This window comes from Hakea prostrata, chromosome 4, assembly GCF_041222555.1.
Source record: "Hakea prostrata isolate BN-2017 chromosome 4, UWA_Hpros_2, whole genome shotgun sequence".
NCBI lineage: Eukaryota > Viridiplantae > Streptophyta > Magnoliopsida > Proteales > Proteaceae > Hakea > Hakea prostrata.
The window spans coordinates 7,420,519-7,439,973 of record NC_142603.1 but is presented as its reverse complement, the minus strand read 5'-3'; the positions used below and the strand labels follow the sequence as shown (position 1 = coordinate 7,439,973).

The 19,455-nt window shown below is 39.4% G+C and overlaps 1 protein-coding gene across 1 annotated transcript; it reads left to right on the top strand.

The window, feature by feature from the left end:
• Positions 1-499: 499 nt before the first annotated feature.
• LOC149017534 (E3 ubiquitin-protein ligase UPL3-like) lies at positions 500-16,112 on the top strand. The gene is made up of 17 exons (XM_089151857.1): positions 500-1,932; positions 2,246-2,356; positions 2,466-2,582; positions 2,665-2,835; positions 2,920-3,081; positions 6,754-7,002; positions 7,096-7,217; positions 7,330-8,761; positions 10,008-10,103; positions 12,253-13,848; positions 13,985-14,215; positions 14,357-14,461; positions 14,706-14,786; positions 14,938-15,006; positions 15,104-15,232; positions 15,312-15,431; positions 15,559-16,112. The coding sequence occupies exons 1-17, from the start codon at positions 1,039-1,041 to the stop codon at positions 15,622-15,624; spliced, it is 5,751 nt and encodes a 1,916-aa protein (XP_089007983.1). The 5' UTR covers positions 500-1,038; the 3' UTR covers positions 15,625-16,112.
• The last annotated feature ends 3,343 nt before the right edge of the window (positions 16,113-19,455 follow it).

The window sequence follows — 19,455 nt, the reverse complement described above, 5'->3', positions numbered from 1 at the left end:
GTTTGGTGGATGCAGCCAACACGGTGTCTTGATCATTTGTACTATGTTCCTACTGGGAGAATTTCCCCAGACTTGTTTCTATGAATGAATTTATTTTTATGTGTTTGCCAAAAAAAAAAAAAAACAATAGTTGTAAGAAACATTTTGTTTAACCAACCCATACACCGAAAGGTAGTATCCCCACTGACATGGAAGATAGTGTTGCCATGTTTCATTCCGTGATGTTTGGTATACTATACATAACCGTATATGTGATCCATACCTGCATTTGCTTTATGATTTAAATGGTTTTCGAAACGTTTCTTATTTAAAAATAATTTAATGGCAATTTTGTATTTAAAAAAATCATCAATAAGAAACTATTATGAATATTACATCCTAAACATTTCAGATTAAATTATTTTTGATGGCATCAAATTGCAATTAAAAACATGGTTTATTGATAAATGGTTTTATTCTATTACAATACAATAGTGAAGAGGTTGTACGGTGAAGATGCTGCTGTATGGAAAGGCACACAAGTGCATACGCCGAAAGTGACGGGGCTGAGAGGAGAAGGCTTCACCGCCGTGGAAACGAGGGAGAGAATCTGGTCGAGCCTTTTTATTAGGGTTTCCCAACCATTCTGGTAACTGTTCTTTACAGGAGGACATTGGTTGTCCGAATTCATCGACGAGATCACTCTCGAAATCTGATAAATTAAATAGGAAAGCTTAAGCTCTGTTACTACTCTATTGGTATCAGTGATAGTTATGGTTGGTTGTAGGCGACATAGACCAAAAATTTTTAATTTGCAAAGCTGCGGATTGATTCATAGTGCATTGCAGGGGTTCTAGGGTTTTCGTTATTGTTTTCTTGGGGGTTTTTTTGGTTACTGCCTGATTGGTTTGATTCGATAAAGCTAGCTTCTTTCTTATTCATTGTTTGAATTAAGGGGATTTTGGAACTGGTAATCAAAATATGCCTGAAATTTGTAGATCCTGGAAAGTTTGATCGCCGCTTTCGGCGAGCGGCTTCTTCGTTTTGAGGCAGTTTTGTATGGAAACGCGGAGTCGGAAGCGGGCGGAGGCCTCCTCAGCAGCCCCTTCATCTCAGCTAACTACCCGTGCGAGTAAGAGAGCTCGTGTTTCTGCATCATCATCTTCAGTTCCATCCGTTTCGACAGTTTCCACCCGTTCCCGTCAGAATTCACGGTCTCAAGAATCAGTTGTAGGTATGGATTCCACCACCGAATCGTCTGGGTCTGCTGCTCGTCGTGAATCTGGTGGCCGTCGTGGAAAAAATCAGGGCTTGGATAGAGATAAAGAATCCGATAAAGGTAAAGAGAAGGAGCCCGAAGTTAGGGTTAGGGATAGAGATAGGGATAGGGATAGGGACAGAGAGAGGGACAGGGATAGAGAGAGGGACCTCGAGAGGAGCTTGGGTTTGAGTATCGATGGTGGTGGCGGGGTTGACGATGATGACAGTGAAGGCGGCGTGGGGATTCTGCATCAGAATCTGACGTCTGCAAGCAGCGCTCTCCAAGGGCTGCTCCGGAAACTCGGTGCTGGGCTAGATGATTTATTGCCTTCGTCCGCAGTCGGGGCGACATCCTCTTCTCACCAGAGTGGGCGATTGAAAAAGATATTATCTGGGTTGCGAGCGGATGGGGAAGAAGGGCGTCAGGTTGAGGCCCTGACTCAGCTCTGCGAAATGCTTTCTATTGGAACCGAGGAATCGCTTAGCACATTCTCCGTTGACTCGTTTGTGCCCGTACTTGTGGGACTGCTTAATCACGAGACCAATGCTGACATCATGCTGCTTGCTGCCAGGGCTCTTACCCATCTCTGTGATGTGCTTCCGTCGTCCTGTGCTGCTGTTGTTCATTATGGCGCTGTCTCCTGCTTCTGCGCACGGCTGCTCACCATCGAGTACATGGACTTGGCAGAACAGGTTAATTCTCATTGCATTCTTTCGTTTGCTGTTGTGATTATTCTTTCCTCGCCCTATATAGCTTACTTCGCTTCTGAGACTTTTTTTTCTTACTATACATGCTTGGTCACGAACTTATCCAGAAAATTAGCCCATTAAACAAAGGAAGGGAATTGAAAGTAGGAGCATCAATTTGACCAAGTTCCAAATGAAACTTGGTTTTACAAGTATTCATGGTTAAGTTCTTCAGTTCCTTGTGATGTGACTGGGCCATTAGCGAGTATTTTTTGTTCAAGCTCACGTTCTTATCTTGTTTCTATCATAACATGTGCAGTCTCTGCAAGCCCTTAAAAAGATATCTCAAGAACATCCAACTGCCTGTTTACGAGCTGGTGCACTTATGGCAGTGTTATCATATCTTGACTTTTTCTCCACTGGAGTCCAGGTAAATTGTTAAGTATAACTTTCTGTCTAGTTAGTTTGGTTAGTGATATAGGAAGTTAGTTTTGTTGTCACTTAACGTGTAATCCGTTCTACTTATTTTAATGGTTCAGCGTGTGGCATTGTCAACTGCTGCCAATATGTGCAAGAAACTCCCTTCAGATGCAGCTGATTATGTAATGGAAGCAGTTCCTCTGCTCACTAACCTTCTTCAATATCATGATTCAAAGGTGACATTTTTGTCTTTCACCATTCTCTGTTTGTCTTGGTCTCATTTAACCTTTCTTACATGATTTTGTATTTTATTTGCAGGTTTTAGAACATGCTTCTGTTTGCTTAACCCGAATTGCTGAGGCATTCGCATCTTCTCCTGAGAAATTAGATGAACTTTGCAACCATGGACTGGTTGCCCAAGCTGCCTCTCTTATTTCCAGCAGCAACTCTGGAGGTGGTCAGGCTTCTCTGAGCACATCTACTTACACGGTATTAACAACTTTATGTTTTTTGAGCTATATGCTGACAGTTGTCGAGTCCAAGGATTTGAGTCTCTAAGTCATGCACTTGCAGGGCTTAATTCGTCTTCTTTCAACATGTGCAAGTGGATCCCCTTTAGGAGCTAAAACACTCCTCCTCCTGGGGATCAGCAGTACACTTAAAGATATCCTATCGGGTTCGGGCTTAGTTTCCAGCATTTCTATTTCACCTGCATTGACTAGACCTCCAGAGCAGGTATGCTGTGTTTGTTTTGCAAGTCATAGTTTGCTGCAGATCTTTTCTTGGTTTCTGCATATGTATTTGTACATATTTAGCACTGTGACATACATCATACCTATTATTTTTAATGATGCTTTTTATGGGACAAAAGTAATGTTCTGAAGTTCCAATTGGTTTTCTTTTTGTTGATCATTCTGACATTCATATATTTATATTATTAATCAAATGAACCACTGTTATATGATTGAAGTTCATAACTTCCTTCAAAATGCATGAAGCTGGCTTGCCTTTAAGTGGGACTTCTTGTTTATGTAAATATCTTTGGAATTTATTTACTTTAAGAAGAAATATATGCTTGCAATGCGTGGTTGACCATATTGCAGTTGAATGGGCAGTGTATGATTAGACTGTAGTGTTAATACCAAGCTTGTAATGTGGAAACTATTTAGAAGAGAGTATAGTGAAGCTTTGCTTACCAGACTATGAAGGAAGTGCAATCCTTTTCTAGTAATCTAATTTATAGTTGGCAAGGCAACAAGATGATTGCATTGGAGAGGTCAATAAGCAAGCAACAACAAGATGTTGGCCATTGTGGCTGAGGAGGCTGGTGGCTGATAAATGATAGTAAGGAGGTGATTTTTGATCCGGGAGGGTTCCCTGAACGCCTCAAAGCCATTGTGGCTGAGGAGGCTGGTGGGAAAGTTTTTATGAGACTATAATTTGCTTTGTAATATCATTGTATTATTCCTTTTATATATGTTTATATATTCTCTTTGGTTTCAAAAAAAAACAAGATGTTGGCCATGTGTCTAAGGCAACCAAGGAGATAAGATGCCTAGGTGTTCTGATGGCATCATCGATAGCTATGGGCCTTATTTAAATTTCTACGAAGAACTGGGAGTAAAGAGTAATCACTCTTATTGTTTGTGTATCCCTAGAAAGAGAGCAGTATCTACAAAATCTGGTTGGTGGGCTGCCCATGAATCTTGTTAATTTTTCAAGTATTTAAAATATGAAAAATTTCAAGCTGAGGTATGTGGGATATAGTGGTGAGCAAAGAAGGTAGCATACCAGTATCATACACATATATAATAGGTTCAACTATGGGTATAGAAAGAAAGCTCACTTTGGACTGAAGTCACCTGTTAGTGCATGCTACCTGTTGATTGTGATGCAGGGAAGGCAACTGGCGTTTGCTGCTAATATCACTGTGTTAATTTGATTGGATAGCATATAGGGAGGGCTCAGTAGACTTCAGACGACAACAGAACCAGCTTACCTAGCTAGGCTAAGTAAGTAGAGTGGGATTTTGTAAGAATCCATTCAGGTTCCATTTGGAGATACAGGTTTATTCCCAGCCTTGTGGGATTGAGAATGTTTTGCTACTCACTCTGATAACCATTTGTAGATAAGGTACATGATAAAAGTTATGGCTTGGCACCTAGGCTACACCATGTCTGCTAACTGATGCTCATGGTGTACATCTAAAAGGTTATGAGCTTTCTTTGGACAATTTGGAAATGCAAGTGATGTAGTCTCAAGTGAATGAGGGCCAGTTCTTCCAAGTTCTTTTAAGAGAACCAAGTTATATGGGACCAAGAAAGGGTTCCTTGAAATTTTGGGGTTAGGGTGTATGGGTAGTTGTCCCCTAATTGGTTCCTAACAATTATGTTCTGATTCCCTGCTTGCGGTTTGATTTGTTTGATGGGATATAGATGGACAGCGGTAAAAAGATATTTAGGTTGTGAAGGATACTTTGACACTTCCCATGGGAGTTTGATAAATTCATTGATGTGGGGTAGATTTGAGATTGGATGAGAACTTAGGGGAATGGAATAAAACTTTAAAGGACCTTATATTTTGGTCCTTAGAATAATCTTTTCAAGTTTCAATGATGTTGGATGGGTGGTTTAGGAGATGTCGGAGGGAAAATAAGGTGATAATATCAAAATTTAGGGTTTCCTTCATCCGATGGGGGTGAAATTGGGATGGAAGGTCACTAGGGTTGGGGGGGGGGGATGAGATTCCTAAAGTTTGGGACAGATCTAATGGTTAGATTGGTGCAAGTCTGACGTTGAATTTTGGGTCTCTAGAATAGCGCTAAAATTCAAGACAAGTAAAGAGGGTGATATGAGAAGGGGAATGGAGTTAAGTGCTAACCGTTTACTTACCTAAACCACAAGCCTTGCAATAGGGTGTGATGGATATGGAAAGAAGTGGAGGCAGGCTACAAGCACTGCAGGAGGAGAATCCTTCAGCTATAAAGCCTAGGTTGCCTACTCAATTACATGGAGGTCGATTAATATTGAGAGTAGCTCTACTAACCTTTCTCTTTGGCAGCAACACACCCTTTATTAATTATGTTTTCATAGCACTCATCTGTTACATGCCCAGGGCTTTTATAGCCTTGAAATTAGGACTTAGAAAGTAGAAACAGACTTTCCTAGTTGTACTCAACATATTAGTCCAAATTCAAATAGGACTCTTAAAACTAAACTTAAAAGGACTCCTTATCATATCCTAAACTGAATCAAGCATAACTTAAATTAAAATAAAACATAAAAAGAATTATCTGCCCTTATAACTTAAGTTGGGTTAGACATATTAAACTAAAATAAGAAGCTATTTCGTACTTGGCCTGAACACTGAACTTATGGGCCCATAGAATTTCCCCATGACGTATAAACCTGCTGAACAAAGGCCCAATTCCCATATCTATCAATCCTAAGCTGATTCAAAGGGAAGAAGGCCAATTTGGTGCCAGACTTGCATCAGCAAGAAATGGATAAAGAACATAATAATACAAGAGTAATGATATGTTTTGCCCCCCCCCCCCCCCTTTTTTCTTCTTTTCTCTTGCATTTCTAACATACCTAGATCAGAATAGATAGGGGAAGAACATGGTCCTTTTAATTTTTAAATATGGAATGTTCTTGTTGATATCCCTCTTGGTGTCAAGTAATTTAGCCTTACATTTTTTTGTCCTTAATAGTAAAACACATTATTTTCCTGTTGAAGATAAATGCTTCGTATCACATTTGTGATTGATAATGGAAGACCCCCAACAGCTTCTGATGTTGACATGATGACAATTCAGTTCTAAATATTTAAAAAAAATCTTGTTTACCTCTAACTTAAAGAGGTAATAGGATAGGTTGCAACCGATAGAGGGGCCTGTAGAGGTGTCATGTACACATTAACTATTAATAAATTGGACTCAGATCTAAAATAAGAAGTCCTTTTTCTTATTTATGCAAAGTAAGCCTTATCGGGGACCTCTCTTAGAAAGGGTAATGCCTATCTTTTTCCTGGCTTCAATGCCGATGGCACCGAGAATGTTGGGCCACAAAATATGCAGCCGGAACTGATATCTTGGATATCCTTATTTTCTTGTCTTGTCATCTAGTGGTCGCTGCAGTGTTCTTAATATGCTTATTGAGTATTGATGGTCATGGTCTTCACCTTATAGCGATCACATGTTTTGCTTTCAAGGAATTTCCTTCTTGGTACACTTTCTTTGTTATAATAATTCATAATTTTAAATTTATTTGATTTAGTTTAGAATTATATTTTAAGGAAGCTGTAATTTAGTGTTAGAAGCATAGGATTTATGGTTTAATTTAGGATAAGAAACCAAAAGAGCATCGACTCATATGGTCTGATGTTTTTGCTTTGATTTTGCTGTAGATTTTTGAGATTGTCAACCTTGCGGATGAGCTTCTTCCGCCACTGCCTCAGGGGAGCATTTCCCTTCCAATCTGCTCTAATTTTCTAGTTAAAGGTTCACTTGGGAAGAAGTCTATGGGTAGCAGCTCCGGGAAGCAGGAAGATGCTAATGGAACTGTTCCTGAGATATCTGCTCGTGAGAAGTTATTGCAAGATCAACCTGAACTTCTGCAGCAATTTGGAATGGATCTTCTGCCTGTTCTAATACAGGTTAGTTTTTTAAGTTCTCTTGGCTGGTATATCCTCTTACTTTATCCAATTGATTGATTAGTGATGACACTCCATCTTTTTATTGTGAAGCAGATATATGGATCCAGTGTCAATGGTCCGGTTCGCCACAAATGTCTTTCAGTCATTGGTAAATTGATGTATTTCAGCACAGCAGACATGATTCAGTCTTTACTAAGTGTAACCAACTTATCAAGGTATTTGGTTTTCTATGACTCTGGTTAATGCATTTTCTGTTATCCGCTTCCATGATTTTTTCATGTCCAACTGTTCAACTAATTATGAAAAACTGCGGTTCAAACCTATTAGTTTCTTAGCTGGTGTTTTAGCTTGGAAAGATCCACAAGTTCTGATTCCAGCCCTCCAGATAGCAGAGATTCTCATGGAAAAGCTTCCTGGGACCTTCTCAAAGATGTTTGTCAGAGAAGGGGTAGTACATGCTGTAGACACACTTATAATCACTGACTCATCAAGACTGGTTGCTGCCGAAGCATCTCCAGTTGACAAGGATAATGATCCTGCACCTGGTACATCATCTCGTTCCAGGCGTTATCGAAGGCGCAGTGGCGGCTCAAATGCAGATGGAAATCCGTTGGAAGAGTCAAAAAGTGTTGTACCTGGAGGTGTTGGTTCTCCCCCAACTTCAGTAGAAATTCCTACTGTTAATTCTAGTCTTCGCATGACTGTCAGTGCTTGTGCGAAAACATTTAAGGATAAATATTTCCCTTCAAACCCTGAAGCAGCTGAAGTTGGAGTGATGGATGACCTTCTACGGTTGAAGAATCTTTGCATGAAGTTAAATACTGGCATTGACGATCAGAAAACGAAAGCCAAGGGCAAAACAAAAGCTTCTGGTACTCATCTCAGTGATATCTCTGTCAACAATGAAGATTACCTAATTGAATTGATATCTGAAATGCTGACTGAACTGGGAAAAGGAGATGGCGTATCCACATTTGAGTTCATTGGCAGCGGGGCTGTTGCAGCTTTGCTGAGTTTCTTTTCTTGTGGGGCATCTTCTAAGGAGAGGGGATCAAAGGCTAACTTACAGAAGCTTCGGCAACAAGCGCTTAGGAGATTTAAGTCATTCGTTGCAGTTGCACTTCCTGTTGGCAATGATGACGCAAAAGGTGCTCCCCTTGCTGTCTTGATACAGAAGCTGCAAAATGCTTTATCCTCCTTGGAGCGGTTTCCAGTTGTTCTTAGCCATTCATCGAGGTCATCTTGTGGAAGCTCACGTCTCTCCTCAGGACTGAGTGCATTGTCTCAGCCATTTAAGCTGCGCCTGTGCAGAGCTCAAGGAGAAAAATCTCTTCGTGATTATTCTTCAAACATTGTACTTATTGATCCTTTGGCAAGTTTAGCAGCTATTGAAGAATTTCTTTGGCCGAGAGTTCAGCGAGGTGAATCTGGTCAGAAACCTTCAGCTTCTTCAGGGAACCCTGAGCCAGGGAACACACCCACTGGGACTGGTGTGTCATCACCATCCATGTCTAGCCCTGCTTCTGCTCGTCGTCATTCTACTCGATCTAGATCTTCCATGACTATAGGAGGTGCAGCTGGAAAGGATTCTCCACAAGAGGGAAATGCTACCTCTTCAAAAGGGAAGGGAAAAGCTGTTCTTAAATCAGCCCTTGATGAGGCAAAAGGACCTCAGACAAGAAACGCTGCTCGGAGAAGGGCGGCTTCATATAAAGATGCACAGATGAAACCAGCACAAGGGGGTGATTCTAGCTCTGAGGTATGTTTGTTTTCTGAATTTTTGTTCATGTGCTTGGAAGTTCTAGGGATATGACAAATGGATGCAACATGATACAAGTGTATGTTTGGGTTCTTTACTGTGTGGGTTTTGTGTGAATGTGTTGTGGTCAATTGATTTTCTAATTTTAATATTGTCTTATTGATCCCTTCTTCATTTTCCTCTTACTAGGTAATTTGTTCTATTTTTTTGATGGAGAACTTCTATTAATCTGAATTGACATAAGCTTCACTGTGATTTCTGCATTTTGGGTCTCAATTAGAGGTGTGGGATATAATATGCATAGGACGAAACAATTTTTTGCTCACTCCGTGTGTGTGTGTGTGTGTGTGTTAATTCATGTGTTAGGAATCATAGACGAAACATTATTAATATAAAATTCACAACAAGTTATTGTATATGTTGTATATAATGTATTCTTTCATATGCCCAATATTTTAAGGATGCTATTACCACTGTTGGCACCAGATGGGTCAAAGTTCTTTCCAAAAGCTGACAGGATCACCCATCAATTCTTTTCTGTGATTGCCAGTTTATATGATGGAACAGTTGTGCCCGCCTGCCGGGTGCAGATTTTTGATTTATTTTTGTCCTCACAAATCTGCAAGCCTATTTCACGCTGTCATGCTTTAAGTTGGCACATGCCATCTTGCTTCAAAATTTTTAGTTATTTTGATTAGACATAACCCCTTGCTTCCTTTTCAAATATTTGCACTTGATTATACGCAAACATTCCAGGTGCTTGTATTAGTATTCTTTGTCCTATAACCTGGGATGGTGAGAGAGGAGAGGGACTGATATCACAAAAAAAGGAATGCTTCAGATCATTATCCTATGCAAATGTCTGTTTTCCGTCTCAAATATTTCTATTTTGGACAGCATGAGCATCTCTAGTGTTTTCTGAGTCATTGCTTCTTTGCCCTGTGACAGCACAAGAAGAAAAAAGGCAGCTTTGCAGAATTTAGGGCAGTTGTTTTTCTTTAATTTTTATTGGCAGCATGTGAAGGTGGTATATGCTGGAAATAGATGATATATTTTTTCTCCTGAAAAGAAAATTGACTGAACTACCTTTAGGTGCATTCATGTTATTCATATTCATTGTGTTGCTTGTTCCTTGTATTAATTGCTTATTCTGTGATTATATCTGACTTTTGGAATTTATTATGTTTTTGACCATAAAGATTGTGTCCAGTGTAGCTCTGCATGTAATAAGTTTGTGTTTGTGTAGGATGAAGAGTTAGATGTATCTCCAGTTGAGATTGATGATGCATTGGTGATTGAAGAGGATGACCTCTCAGATGATGATGATGATGAACATGAGGAGGTAAGATGCAACGATTGGTTGTTCTTGCAATGATATATTATTATTATTGTTGAACTATGCCTCTAAAATTGAGGCAGGGCTTGATTCACAATCTTGAAGAGAAGTCTTATTACACCATCTATCTTGTTTGCCCCTAATGGAGCTTTTGTTAGCTTTGGAACAAAGTACTGATGCCCTGCTGCCAGTGGATAATGCACAAAAATAAGAGAAAATGAAATGGCACCTCATGGGAAGTATAATAATGAAGGATGATCTACTTGTGGAGTGAAACAAGTTGTTGAAAGGCAGGGTGGTTTTACATTTGGCTTTTACTTCCCTTGGGTTGCTGGAAGTTATTGGGGAAACAATGAGCAAAAGACGTTGCACTAGCAAACTTTACATCTAAATCCAATAGTTAGGACTTCAGAAAGGATGCGCAAAATGGATCTCCAGCTAACAGGAATAATTGGAATGTAGTAGTAAATAACTAGAATAAATTAGGAAGCAAGCTTCTGAATATAAAAAATGATATTTATAAGTAGGAGATTATTGATTAAAATGAATAACTCAAAAGCATTGAGCGGATGGCGTAGAAATCTGGTCAAGTAGGCATGACTGGACTGTTCCTGAGAAGCAAAGAAAGTGGGCGCATGTAATTATAGCAGAATTCTGGACTATGTTGACAATAAAACCTATGAATATAAAAAACCTGAAATTGGAGCACAAGGAATATAAGTAGGAATCTGAAGTGGAAGTTGGAATCTATCAAAGTCAGAATTTTTTAAAGCATAGCTTTATTGATATGTGGCTTATACCTTTGGTTTTTACAGCTGTATTTATATTTCTAAACATGTTGAGTAACCGTCAACTGATTAGGAAATAGGTATTCAAGCTGATACTTGGAAAAGGGAGACTAAAGTCTCTATTTGACTCTCTATGCAAAGTAGCATAGTTGTCAAACCGTCCGCCTAGGCGTGCCTAAGCGGTTTTCCAACCGCTTTATTTTTAACCGCTTAATTGACGCCTAATCTGCAAAGGAACTCCAAGGCCCAAAGTGACATAGAACCTATTTTTGCTCCGGGGGCGCTGACCCCACACCCCCGCCAGGGATCCCGTGCCCGTCAGCAACAGAATGTAAAGTATGAGCCGTACTCAACATCAAGAATCAATGAATCAGTAAATGCCTAGGCGGACGCTTTGACAACCATGGTTTGATGAGATGAACTTATGTTTATGTTCTTTTTTTGAATAATTTTTCATAATTATGATTTTTGAATGCTTGTTTTTTTGGATGAATGTGACTATTCAACATTTGTTTAGCTTATTATAGAAAGAGTTGTATTGAAAAGTAGTGTAAAAGTAGTTGAATTGAAAATTTTGACCCAACCGCTTTGATCACCTTATTGCCGCTTAGGCTCTGCTTTGATCACCTAATCGCCTAGGTGGAGTTCAAATCGCTTTGGTTGCTTTGCTGCCTTGACAACCATGAAAGTAGTACTCGATTTAGCTACATACTTGTAGAAAAATAAATCCTGGCAAGTATCTTAATCTTATGAAAACTTAGAACCAGAACTGAAACCATATCTACACAATAAAACTGAAGACTAAATAGTAGTACACTGTAACCTGTTTAAACTTCTAAGGAGGTAAGGAAAAATGGGTCACTAGGCTTGTCTTCCCTTCTTTTTGTCTGCACCTACATGTAGAGTGGCACTTATCAGTTAATCAAGCCAGCTTAATTCTAGTGCGACTGTTTCTAATGAGAATTTGAAGGTACTTTTTTTGGGTAATATTTTGAGGTACTTTGATATGCCAAGAATGCTGCATTTCATAAGGCAGTAATGCAAAGGCTGATGTAGATACACTGCCTTAGACTGACCTGAATCCAATTAGGTTTCCAGACCATGATGAAGAGTCCAGCTTGAGTCATGGATGTAGTACCATGTTTAGGAGTTCCTTGTTTAAGAAATGTGGAGAAGCTTTGAGCTGTTACCTGTCATGTATAGGAGTTCCTTACTTTGAGAATTTTAAAACTGTTCCCTTACTAAGTGAATTTTGAGACTGGTTTCTCTGAAGGGAATCTAACTGTTGCTATGGGGGTGTTTGTGTAAAAAATTTGAAATGGATTCAATGATATTGATTATCTGATAGATTACCAATTCATCATCAGGTGCTGAGAGATGATTCTCTTCCCTTGTGCATGCCCGATAAGGTTCATGATGTGAAATTGGGAGATTCAGCTGAGGATGGTAATGCTGCCCCTGCAACTAGTGATGGCCAAACTAATCCTTCCTCTGGTTCTAGCAATAGAGCTGCAACAGTACGAGGCATGGACCCAGCTGAGTTTAGGAGTGGCAGCTCCTTCAGTTCGAAGGGTGGAATGTCATTTGCTGCAGCTGCTATGGCTGGGCTTGCATCAGCAGGTGGTAGAGGTATCAGGGGTGGCAGAGATCGCCGAGGATTTTCCGTAAGTGGTGGTTCGAATGATCCGGCCAAATTAGTATTTATAGCAGGCGGAAAGCAACTTAACAGGCACTTGACCATATATCAGGCAGTCCAACGCCAACTTGTGCTTGATGAAGATGATGATGAGAGGTATACTGGGACTGATTTTTTCCCTAGTGACGGAAGCAGGTTGTGGAATGATATATATACCATCACATACCAGAAAGCAGACAGCCAGATTGATAGGACCACGACAGGAGGTTCCACTGCAACTACACCAAAATCTGCCAAAGCAAGTTCAGCTTCCAACTCAAACTCTGAAACTTCGGGGCATCAAATTTCCCTTCTTGATAGCATCTTAAAAGATGACCTTCCATGTGACCTTGAAAAAAGTAACCCTACTTATAGCATATTGGCATTGTTGCGTGTTTTGGAGGGTCTGAATCAGCTTGCTCCCCGTTTGCGAGTCATGTCTATTTCAGATGATTTCTCAGAGGGGAAAATTTCAAGTCTGGATGAGCTGAAAACAACTGGTGCAAAGGTACCACCTGAAGAATTTATTAATAACAAACTCACTCCAAAATTGGCTAGGCAGATCCAGGATGCCCTTGCGTTGTGCAGTGGGAGTCTCCCTTCATGGTGTTACCAATTAACAAAGGCATGCCCATTTTTGTTTCCTTTTGAGACTAGGAGACAGTATTTCTATTCAACCGCCTTTGGATTGTCTCGGGCATTGCATCGATTGCAACAGCAACAGGGTGCTGATGGCCCTGGCTCAACTAGTGAAAGAGAGGTTCGTGTTGGGAGACTACAGCGTCAAAAGGTTCGTGTTTCCAGAAATCGGATTTTGGATTCTGCTGCAAAAGTTATGGAGATGTATTCCAGTCAAAAAGCCGTTCTAGAAGTAGAGTATTTTGGTGAGGTTGGGACAGGATTAGGTCCTACACTGGAGTTCTACACCCTTTTGAGTCATGACCTTCAGAAGGTTAGTTTGGGAATGTGGAGGTCAAATTCCTTGTCGGAGAAAGCCACAATGGAAGTTGATGGAGACAACCAGAAAGCCAGTAAAACTGAAGATACTTCAGATGCAAAGAAACCTGGGCTGGATTCTACAGTGGATGGCAGAGATGTTGTGCAAGCTCCTCTTGGGTTGTTCCCTCGCCCTTGGCCACCAAGTGCAGATGCTTCCGATGGTAGCCAGTTTTCTAAAGTGATTGAGTATTTCCGGCTTGGTGGACGAGTGATGGCGAAAGCTCTACAGGATGGTCGACTTTTAGATCTTCCATTGTCGACTGCCTTTTATAAGCTTGTACTTGGTCAGGTATGTCCAATACTTCAGATTTTCACTGTTTCTTGATTAATGATGGTCCAAGTCTTTCTTTATTTGTTTTTTCTTGGATGTTCGTAATATTAAATTTGTTCTCAAGTTGTTTTAACTCATACTACACATATTACAGGAGCTTGATTTGCATGATATTCTTTCATTTGATGCTGAATTTGGAAAGATCCTGCAAGAATTACAAGTTATTGTTTGCCGTAAAAACTATCTGGATGCAATGGGTGGTAGTAATCACAATGCAGTAGCTGCTTTACGCTTCCGCGGTGCGCCTATAGAAGATCTCTGTTTGGATTTCACACTTCCTGGCTATCCTGATTATGTTTTAAAACCTGGAGCAGAAAATGAAATGGTAGTTTCTTTGAGTGTTTCTTTGGCTTAATCAGTACAGATGTTTTTTCTTGGATACTGTGTTACTCATTTATGTTGTATTTCTTTTCCTCGGATATTGTGCTGCTCATTTACCTGTTTTTTGGGTTAAATGAAACGTCAGGTTGATATCAATAACTTGGAGGAATACATTTCTTTAGTCACTGATGCAACTGTCAAGACAGGAATTATACGGCAAATAGAGGCATTTAGAGCAGGATTTAGTCAGGCAAGCTTCTCTCTCTCTCTCTCTCTCTCTCTCTCCCCTCTTTACAATCCTTGATTTGTTGCTTTACTCAGCATTCTATTTCTTGTTTCTATGAAGTTATGACATTCCAATGATTACTCAGTGGCGTCCTATGTCATGTTCTTCCTCCCCCGCTGTTGTATACTCATCTCTTGTTTGGTTCTGCTTTCTGTGTTATGTTTTGCATAATGAACTGAAGTTAACTCTTGTGTTGTATGAGAATCAGGTCTTTGACATCTCATCATTGCAAATATTTTCTCCTAGTGAATTGGACTACTTACTCTGTGGGCGGAGAGAATTATGGGAGGTAATTTTTGCCTTCTTTTTTTCCTACCCAAAAAAGTGTTACCTTCTATTTTTTATTTATATATTTATTTTTTTGGGTTCTTCTCCAATTAGTTATGCTGGTAATTTTTGTTGCCCATTGTGAACTTTAAGGGACTTCCTGTTGGATGCAGGCATCTACACTGGTTGATCATCTAAAATTCGATCATGGATACACTGCTAAGAGTCCTGCTATCATTTATGTATGTATCTTCTCTGGCCCTGCAGAAAAAGAAAAAAATTTGATTTGCTTTGCTCCCTGTTTTTCTACCCTAACTCTTTTTTTCTGAATGTCTTTAGTTGCTTGAGATTATGGGAGAGTTCACACCTGAGCAGCAACGGGCATTCTGCCAGTTCGTAACTGGTGCTCCAAGGCTTCCACCTGGTGGTCTGGCTGTGCTGAATCCAAAGTTGACGATCGTGAGAAAGGTTTGTTACAAGTACCTTATCTGTTGATGTTTGGTTCGTATGACTTGCTTCTAAGTTTCATTTGTCTATTTGACTACAGCATTCTTCAACCACTACGAACTCTGCGCCAAATGGGGCTGTTTCTGAATCAGTGGATGATGACCTTCCAAGTGTCATGACTTGTGCTAATTATCTCAAGCTTCCTCCCTATTCTAGCAAGGTACCACTGTCACTCTAATAATATAGACGAGTAGTTGGATCAGACTTCCAAGAGTGGTAGTTATATTTGCTGCTCTTTTCATTTTTCTTGGATATTGTGTTGACAATGCTTTTCTCCTTGACCACAGGAAATTATGTATAAGAAACTACTATATGCCATCAGTGAAGGGCAGGGATCATTTGACTTGTCCTGATGATACTTGAGACTAACCAGTTGATTGATTAGCATATCTCCCCCGTCGCGACACTTTTTGGGGTCAAAGCATAGGTCTACTCATTATCTAGGTCTATTGGTTAGAAGTTTCAGCACCTTTTTCTGCTCAAGGTTGTTTCCATCATCTGTACCTCGCAGAGAGTTTTTTGTTTCCTTTTGGAAACCATGCTACTTTGCATCTTCTGGTAGGGGTGTCAAGGGTGGGACTGTTCCCTGCACTTCTCCCCCTTTTTTACTTTCCCACCCCATATCCTTGTATATATTCCAATCCATCTTGCACAGTGACCAAGCCAAAATTCTTCATCTCTTTACACCAGTTCACCCCATTTTTAAATAATATAAAATAGATTTTCGGTACCCATGGAATGAACCCGGTTGAGCTCTTGCCAATCACAGAGAGGGAAAATTGCAGAGTTTCTGTATGCTTCTAGTACCTGTAAATAAGGTGGAAATATGTTGTTTATTTAAGATTTTCTCCTTCGTTAATAGATTCTGTTTCTAGCATAAAAATGTATGGACAGACAGGCTTAAGAAAGTTACATTGTTTCTTTCCTGTGCATTACCAGTTGCCTTGATGTTCTCTCAAATTATCAGTTGGTTCTATTCTTGGGTACTCCAAAGGATTATATTCAACTGTTGGTCGAAACAGGCACCAAATATTAGACGGAACCCAAATGATGTTGCAGCTACAATCCCTTTCCCATGATTGAGCATTTTGAAGAGGGTAACTCCACATCGAGATCCTGGCCATCTTATTCAGATCAGAATTTTTTAGAGCTGATTGGACCTTGCTGGAATGCCATGTTCAGAACCATGTATGATTGAGATTAGACTTGGGACTCTTAGTTGATTCTGCTGCAATTTTTTGTCAACATGTATACGCTCAGTGCGCCGATCAGGAGGTTTGGTGCACAACTCTGTCAAAGTTTTTTCAAATCTTACATGCTTAAGTCGGCAACTATCACTTCGTATTTGCAAATGGAGCCAAATAGTCTTGAGGATTTTCGTTCTCGCGCTCATATTGGAATTTCAGCCTCTTGGATATTGCATTTATTAGTTCATACCTAACCGATGGATCTCTGTAACCAATCTGCAACTTGCCCAGTCAATGGTTTGTGAGTGGCCATTGAGGGCCAAATTGCTGCCTTGCAATCTGAGAAGACCAAGAGCTTGAGTATGTCCAGCAAGATAGTCAAAATGATGCTGTCTCTGATGGCTTCTAATTCTATTGTGGATGTCGTCTCTGATAGCTTGAGCAGCCACAAAACCTCCGTGTGGATTCCTTAGAATGCAACCCTGTACCCCTCTGTAGTCAGCCTTGTCTGATGCACCATCAGAATATAAATGAAAAGCGTCATCCTCTCCACAAAGCCCATTTTTGCTAGCAAAGATTCAACCTGAAAACACTTAAAAGACTCAAAACCGAGAGCCTGTAGTTCAACGACCTGATATGCACATCTAGAGATAATTTGGGAGATATAAATTGAAAATTTGGAATGCCTTGAAAAGTGGCTGCATTACGGGCAAGCCAAATGCACCAACACATCGTACTCTTAGGTGATATCAACAAGACTTTGGCATGCACAATACTTAAACTCTGTATTTATGAACTGAATCCACTCGGGTATAGGGTTGTCAAGGAAAGAAGAGGAGTCCAGCCTGAGTGGACATTGCTTCCAACGTTATTTTGCATGGTCACAATGGAATAATGCATGGCAAACAGATTCAGGTGCAACAAGACATGTGAAGCATAGAGGGGATGGGGTGCTCTTCCTCTCCTATAAGGTAGTGTGGGGATCCACGGGTCTTTGTAAATTGAGGAGTTTTGGCCATTCGCAATTTGTTTTTGTAGTCTATGAACCAAGAAATCTATACCAGCTTAGACACTGCGCCAACCCTATGAACCACCCTCTGTTTGGACGGTTTATTTTCTCATACTATTTTTCAATAGTCTCCAGATTTTTTTCAGAATTGTAATTTAGTCGGTTAAAAGTAGTATAAATTAAACAAATAAGTCCTTTTCCTACTCAATGGGTTTGACTACTTGGTCCTTACCTTGCAATTGACGTTGTTTGAGGTGACACTAGTCTACTAGGTACAAGGTTTAAGCTATGTTTACCCTTTTGGACCATTTCTTTTAAGGCTATGTGAGGTTCGTGGCTAGTTCTTCTAATTCCTGTAATTTGGATTAAACTAGTTCTCCAGTATAAGGATATTTAGGAGCTTTCACCAAATGTGGTCATATGCCACCTGAGTCAACTTTCTTGTAGTTTATCATTTATTGGAGTTACTCTCAAACCAACTATAATGTTATGATTCTTACCTTATTTTTCATAGTTTTTCCATACGTCCATCTTAGCACCCTTATTTTTGTTACATTGAGTTATATATATAATATTTATTAATAGCCCAATCCTATGCATTGTTCGGCATAATTGGTTTTACAACGGTCTTATAGAACCTTCTTTGGAACTTACTAGAAATACATTAATCACACAAAAACCTTGAATGCACCTCTTCATTTCGTTTATCTGATTTTAATTTTTTAGGAAACATCATCTTGTATATCATTTGTTTTATTTATGAGTGACCCAACATACCTAAAAGAACCACACTGAAGAATCTCTTACTCATCAATTTTGACCACCTCATCATCCTTCCAAACATAACCAAAGTTATACATTAGATATTATGTCTTTTACTTAGTTTAAAACATTTTGTTAGATATTATGTCTTTTACTTAATTTAAAACTTTTTGTTCCCACCAACGGAGTTGGTCCAAGTGGTAAGCAGCTTGGTCCGCTTAAGCAAGGTTCCGGTATCAAACCTTGTGGATGCAAAAAATTCCCGCTAGGAGACTCACCCACCACAGCTAGGTCAGCGACCCGGATTGAACACCTGATTAGTCAGGGCAAAACCAACTTTGAAACCGGGATTGGCAACAAAAAAAAAATCTTTTTGTTCCCAAAATTTTTCTCCGATTCTTACTTGGTATTCAGCTAATTTATTTTTTCTGTTTTTTCTCTTTCTTTTCAATATCATTTTAATATTTAAACCGACCTAGAAATTTAATAAACATCCATACTAAATTTTCTTGAGCCTAAAACAAAGTTCTCTAAATATAAACATAGTGGGATTTGCTTAGACATTTTCCTTTAGTCATTCAATATTTCAATTAACAAAACTAGTCAAAACCAACTTTGAGTTTACAAAACTAACAAAACTCGTAATTGTTTCGCTCCGTTGAACATTTTTACCCTTAGAATCATATTAAGTAACCATAAAAGCAATGAAAAAAAGAAAAAGAAAAAGAAAAAAAATAGAAGAACACGTAGATGGAAGGGTTTCTTGGGTTGGAATTGTCGGAAAAGGATGGTGGTTGCTTAGTGTTGGTATGCTATGCGTAGGGGTAAAAATGTCCAAAGGAGAGGAAAAATCAATATTTTAGTTGGTTTTTAAACATAAAGTTGATTTTAGCTAGTTTTGTTAATTGAAATATTGATTGAACTTTAATAAAATTGTTGAGTATAGTATTATAAATTTTAAAAATACAATAATAGAATTGCAATAGGATTGAAAATTGAAAATCCTTACCAAAGCAGAGAACTTGATGTTGCAATCAAATAAACTACTAACAAATGACACCTTAAGTGTTGTCTTAAGGTAATTGATGCACCTTACTACCAAGGGTTTGTCGCACCATCACCTCCAAGATAAATCAATATCTAACTAGAAAATGAGATAGTTCTTCTAGTTTCTTCAAGGAGCCAAAAGTTACAATACAACACAAAGACAAACTCAAAGAGAAAAA

What these genes read in the sequence shown, in the direction of transcription:
- LOC149017534 (XM_089151857.1), top strand. Translation starts at nt 1,039, where the DNA reads ATGGAAACGCGGAGTCGGAAGCGGGCGGAGGCCTCCTCAGCAGCCCCT. An exon ending in CTGGAGCAGAAAATGAAATG is followed by an intron (nt 14,216 to 14,356) that starts GTAGTTTCTTTG and finishes ATGAAACGTCAG; the next exon opens with GTTGATATCAATAACTTGGA. An exon ending in AGAGTCCTGCTATCATTTAT is followed by an intron (nt 15,007 to 15,103) that starts GTATGTATCTTC and finishes GAATGTCTTTAG; the next exon opens with TTGCTTGAGATTATGGGAGA.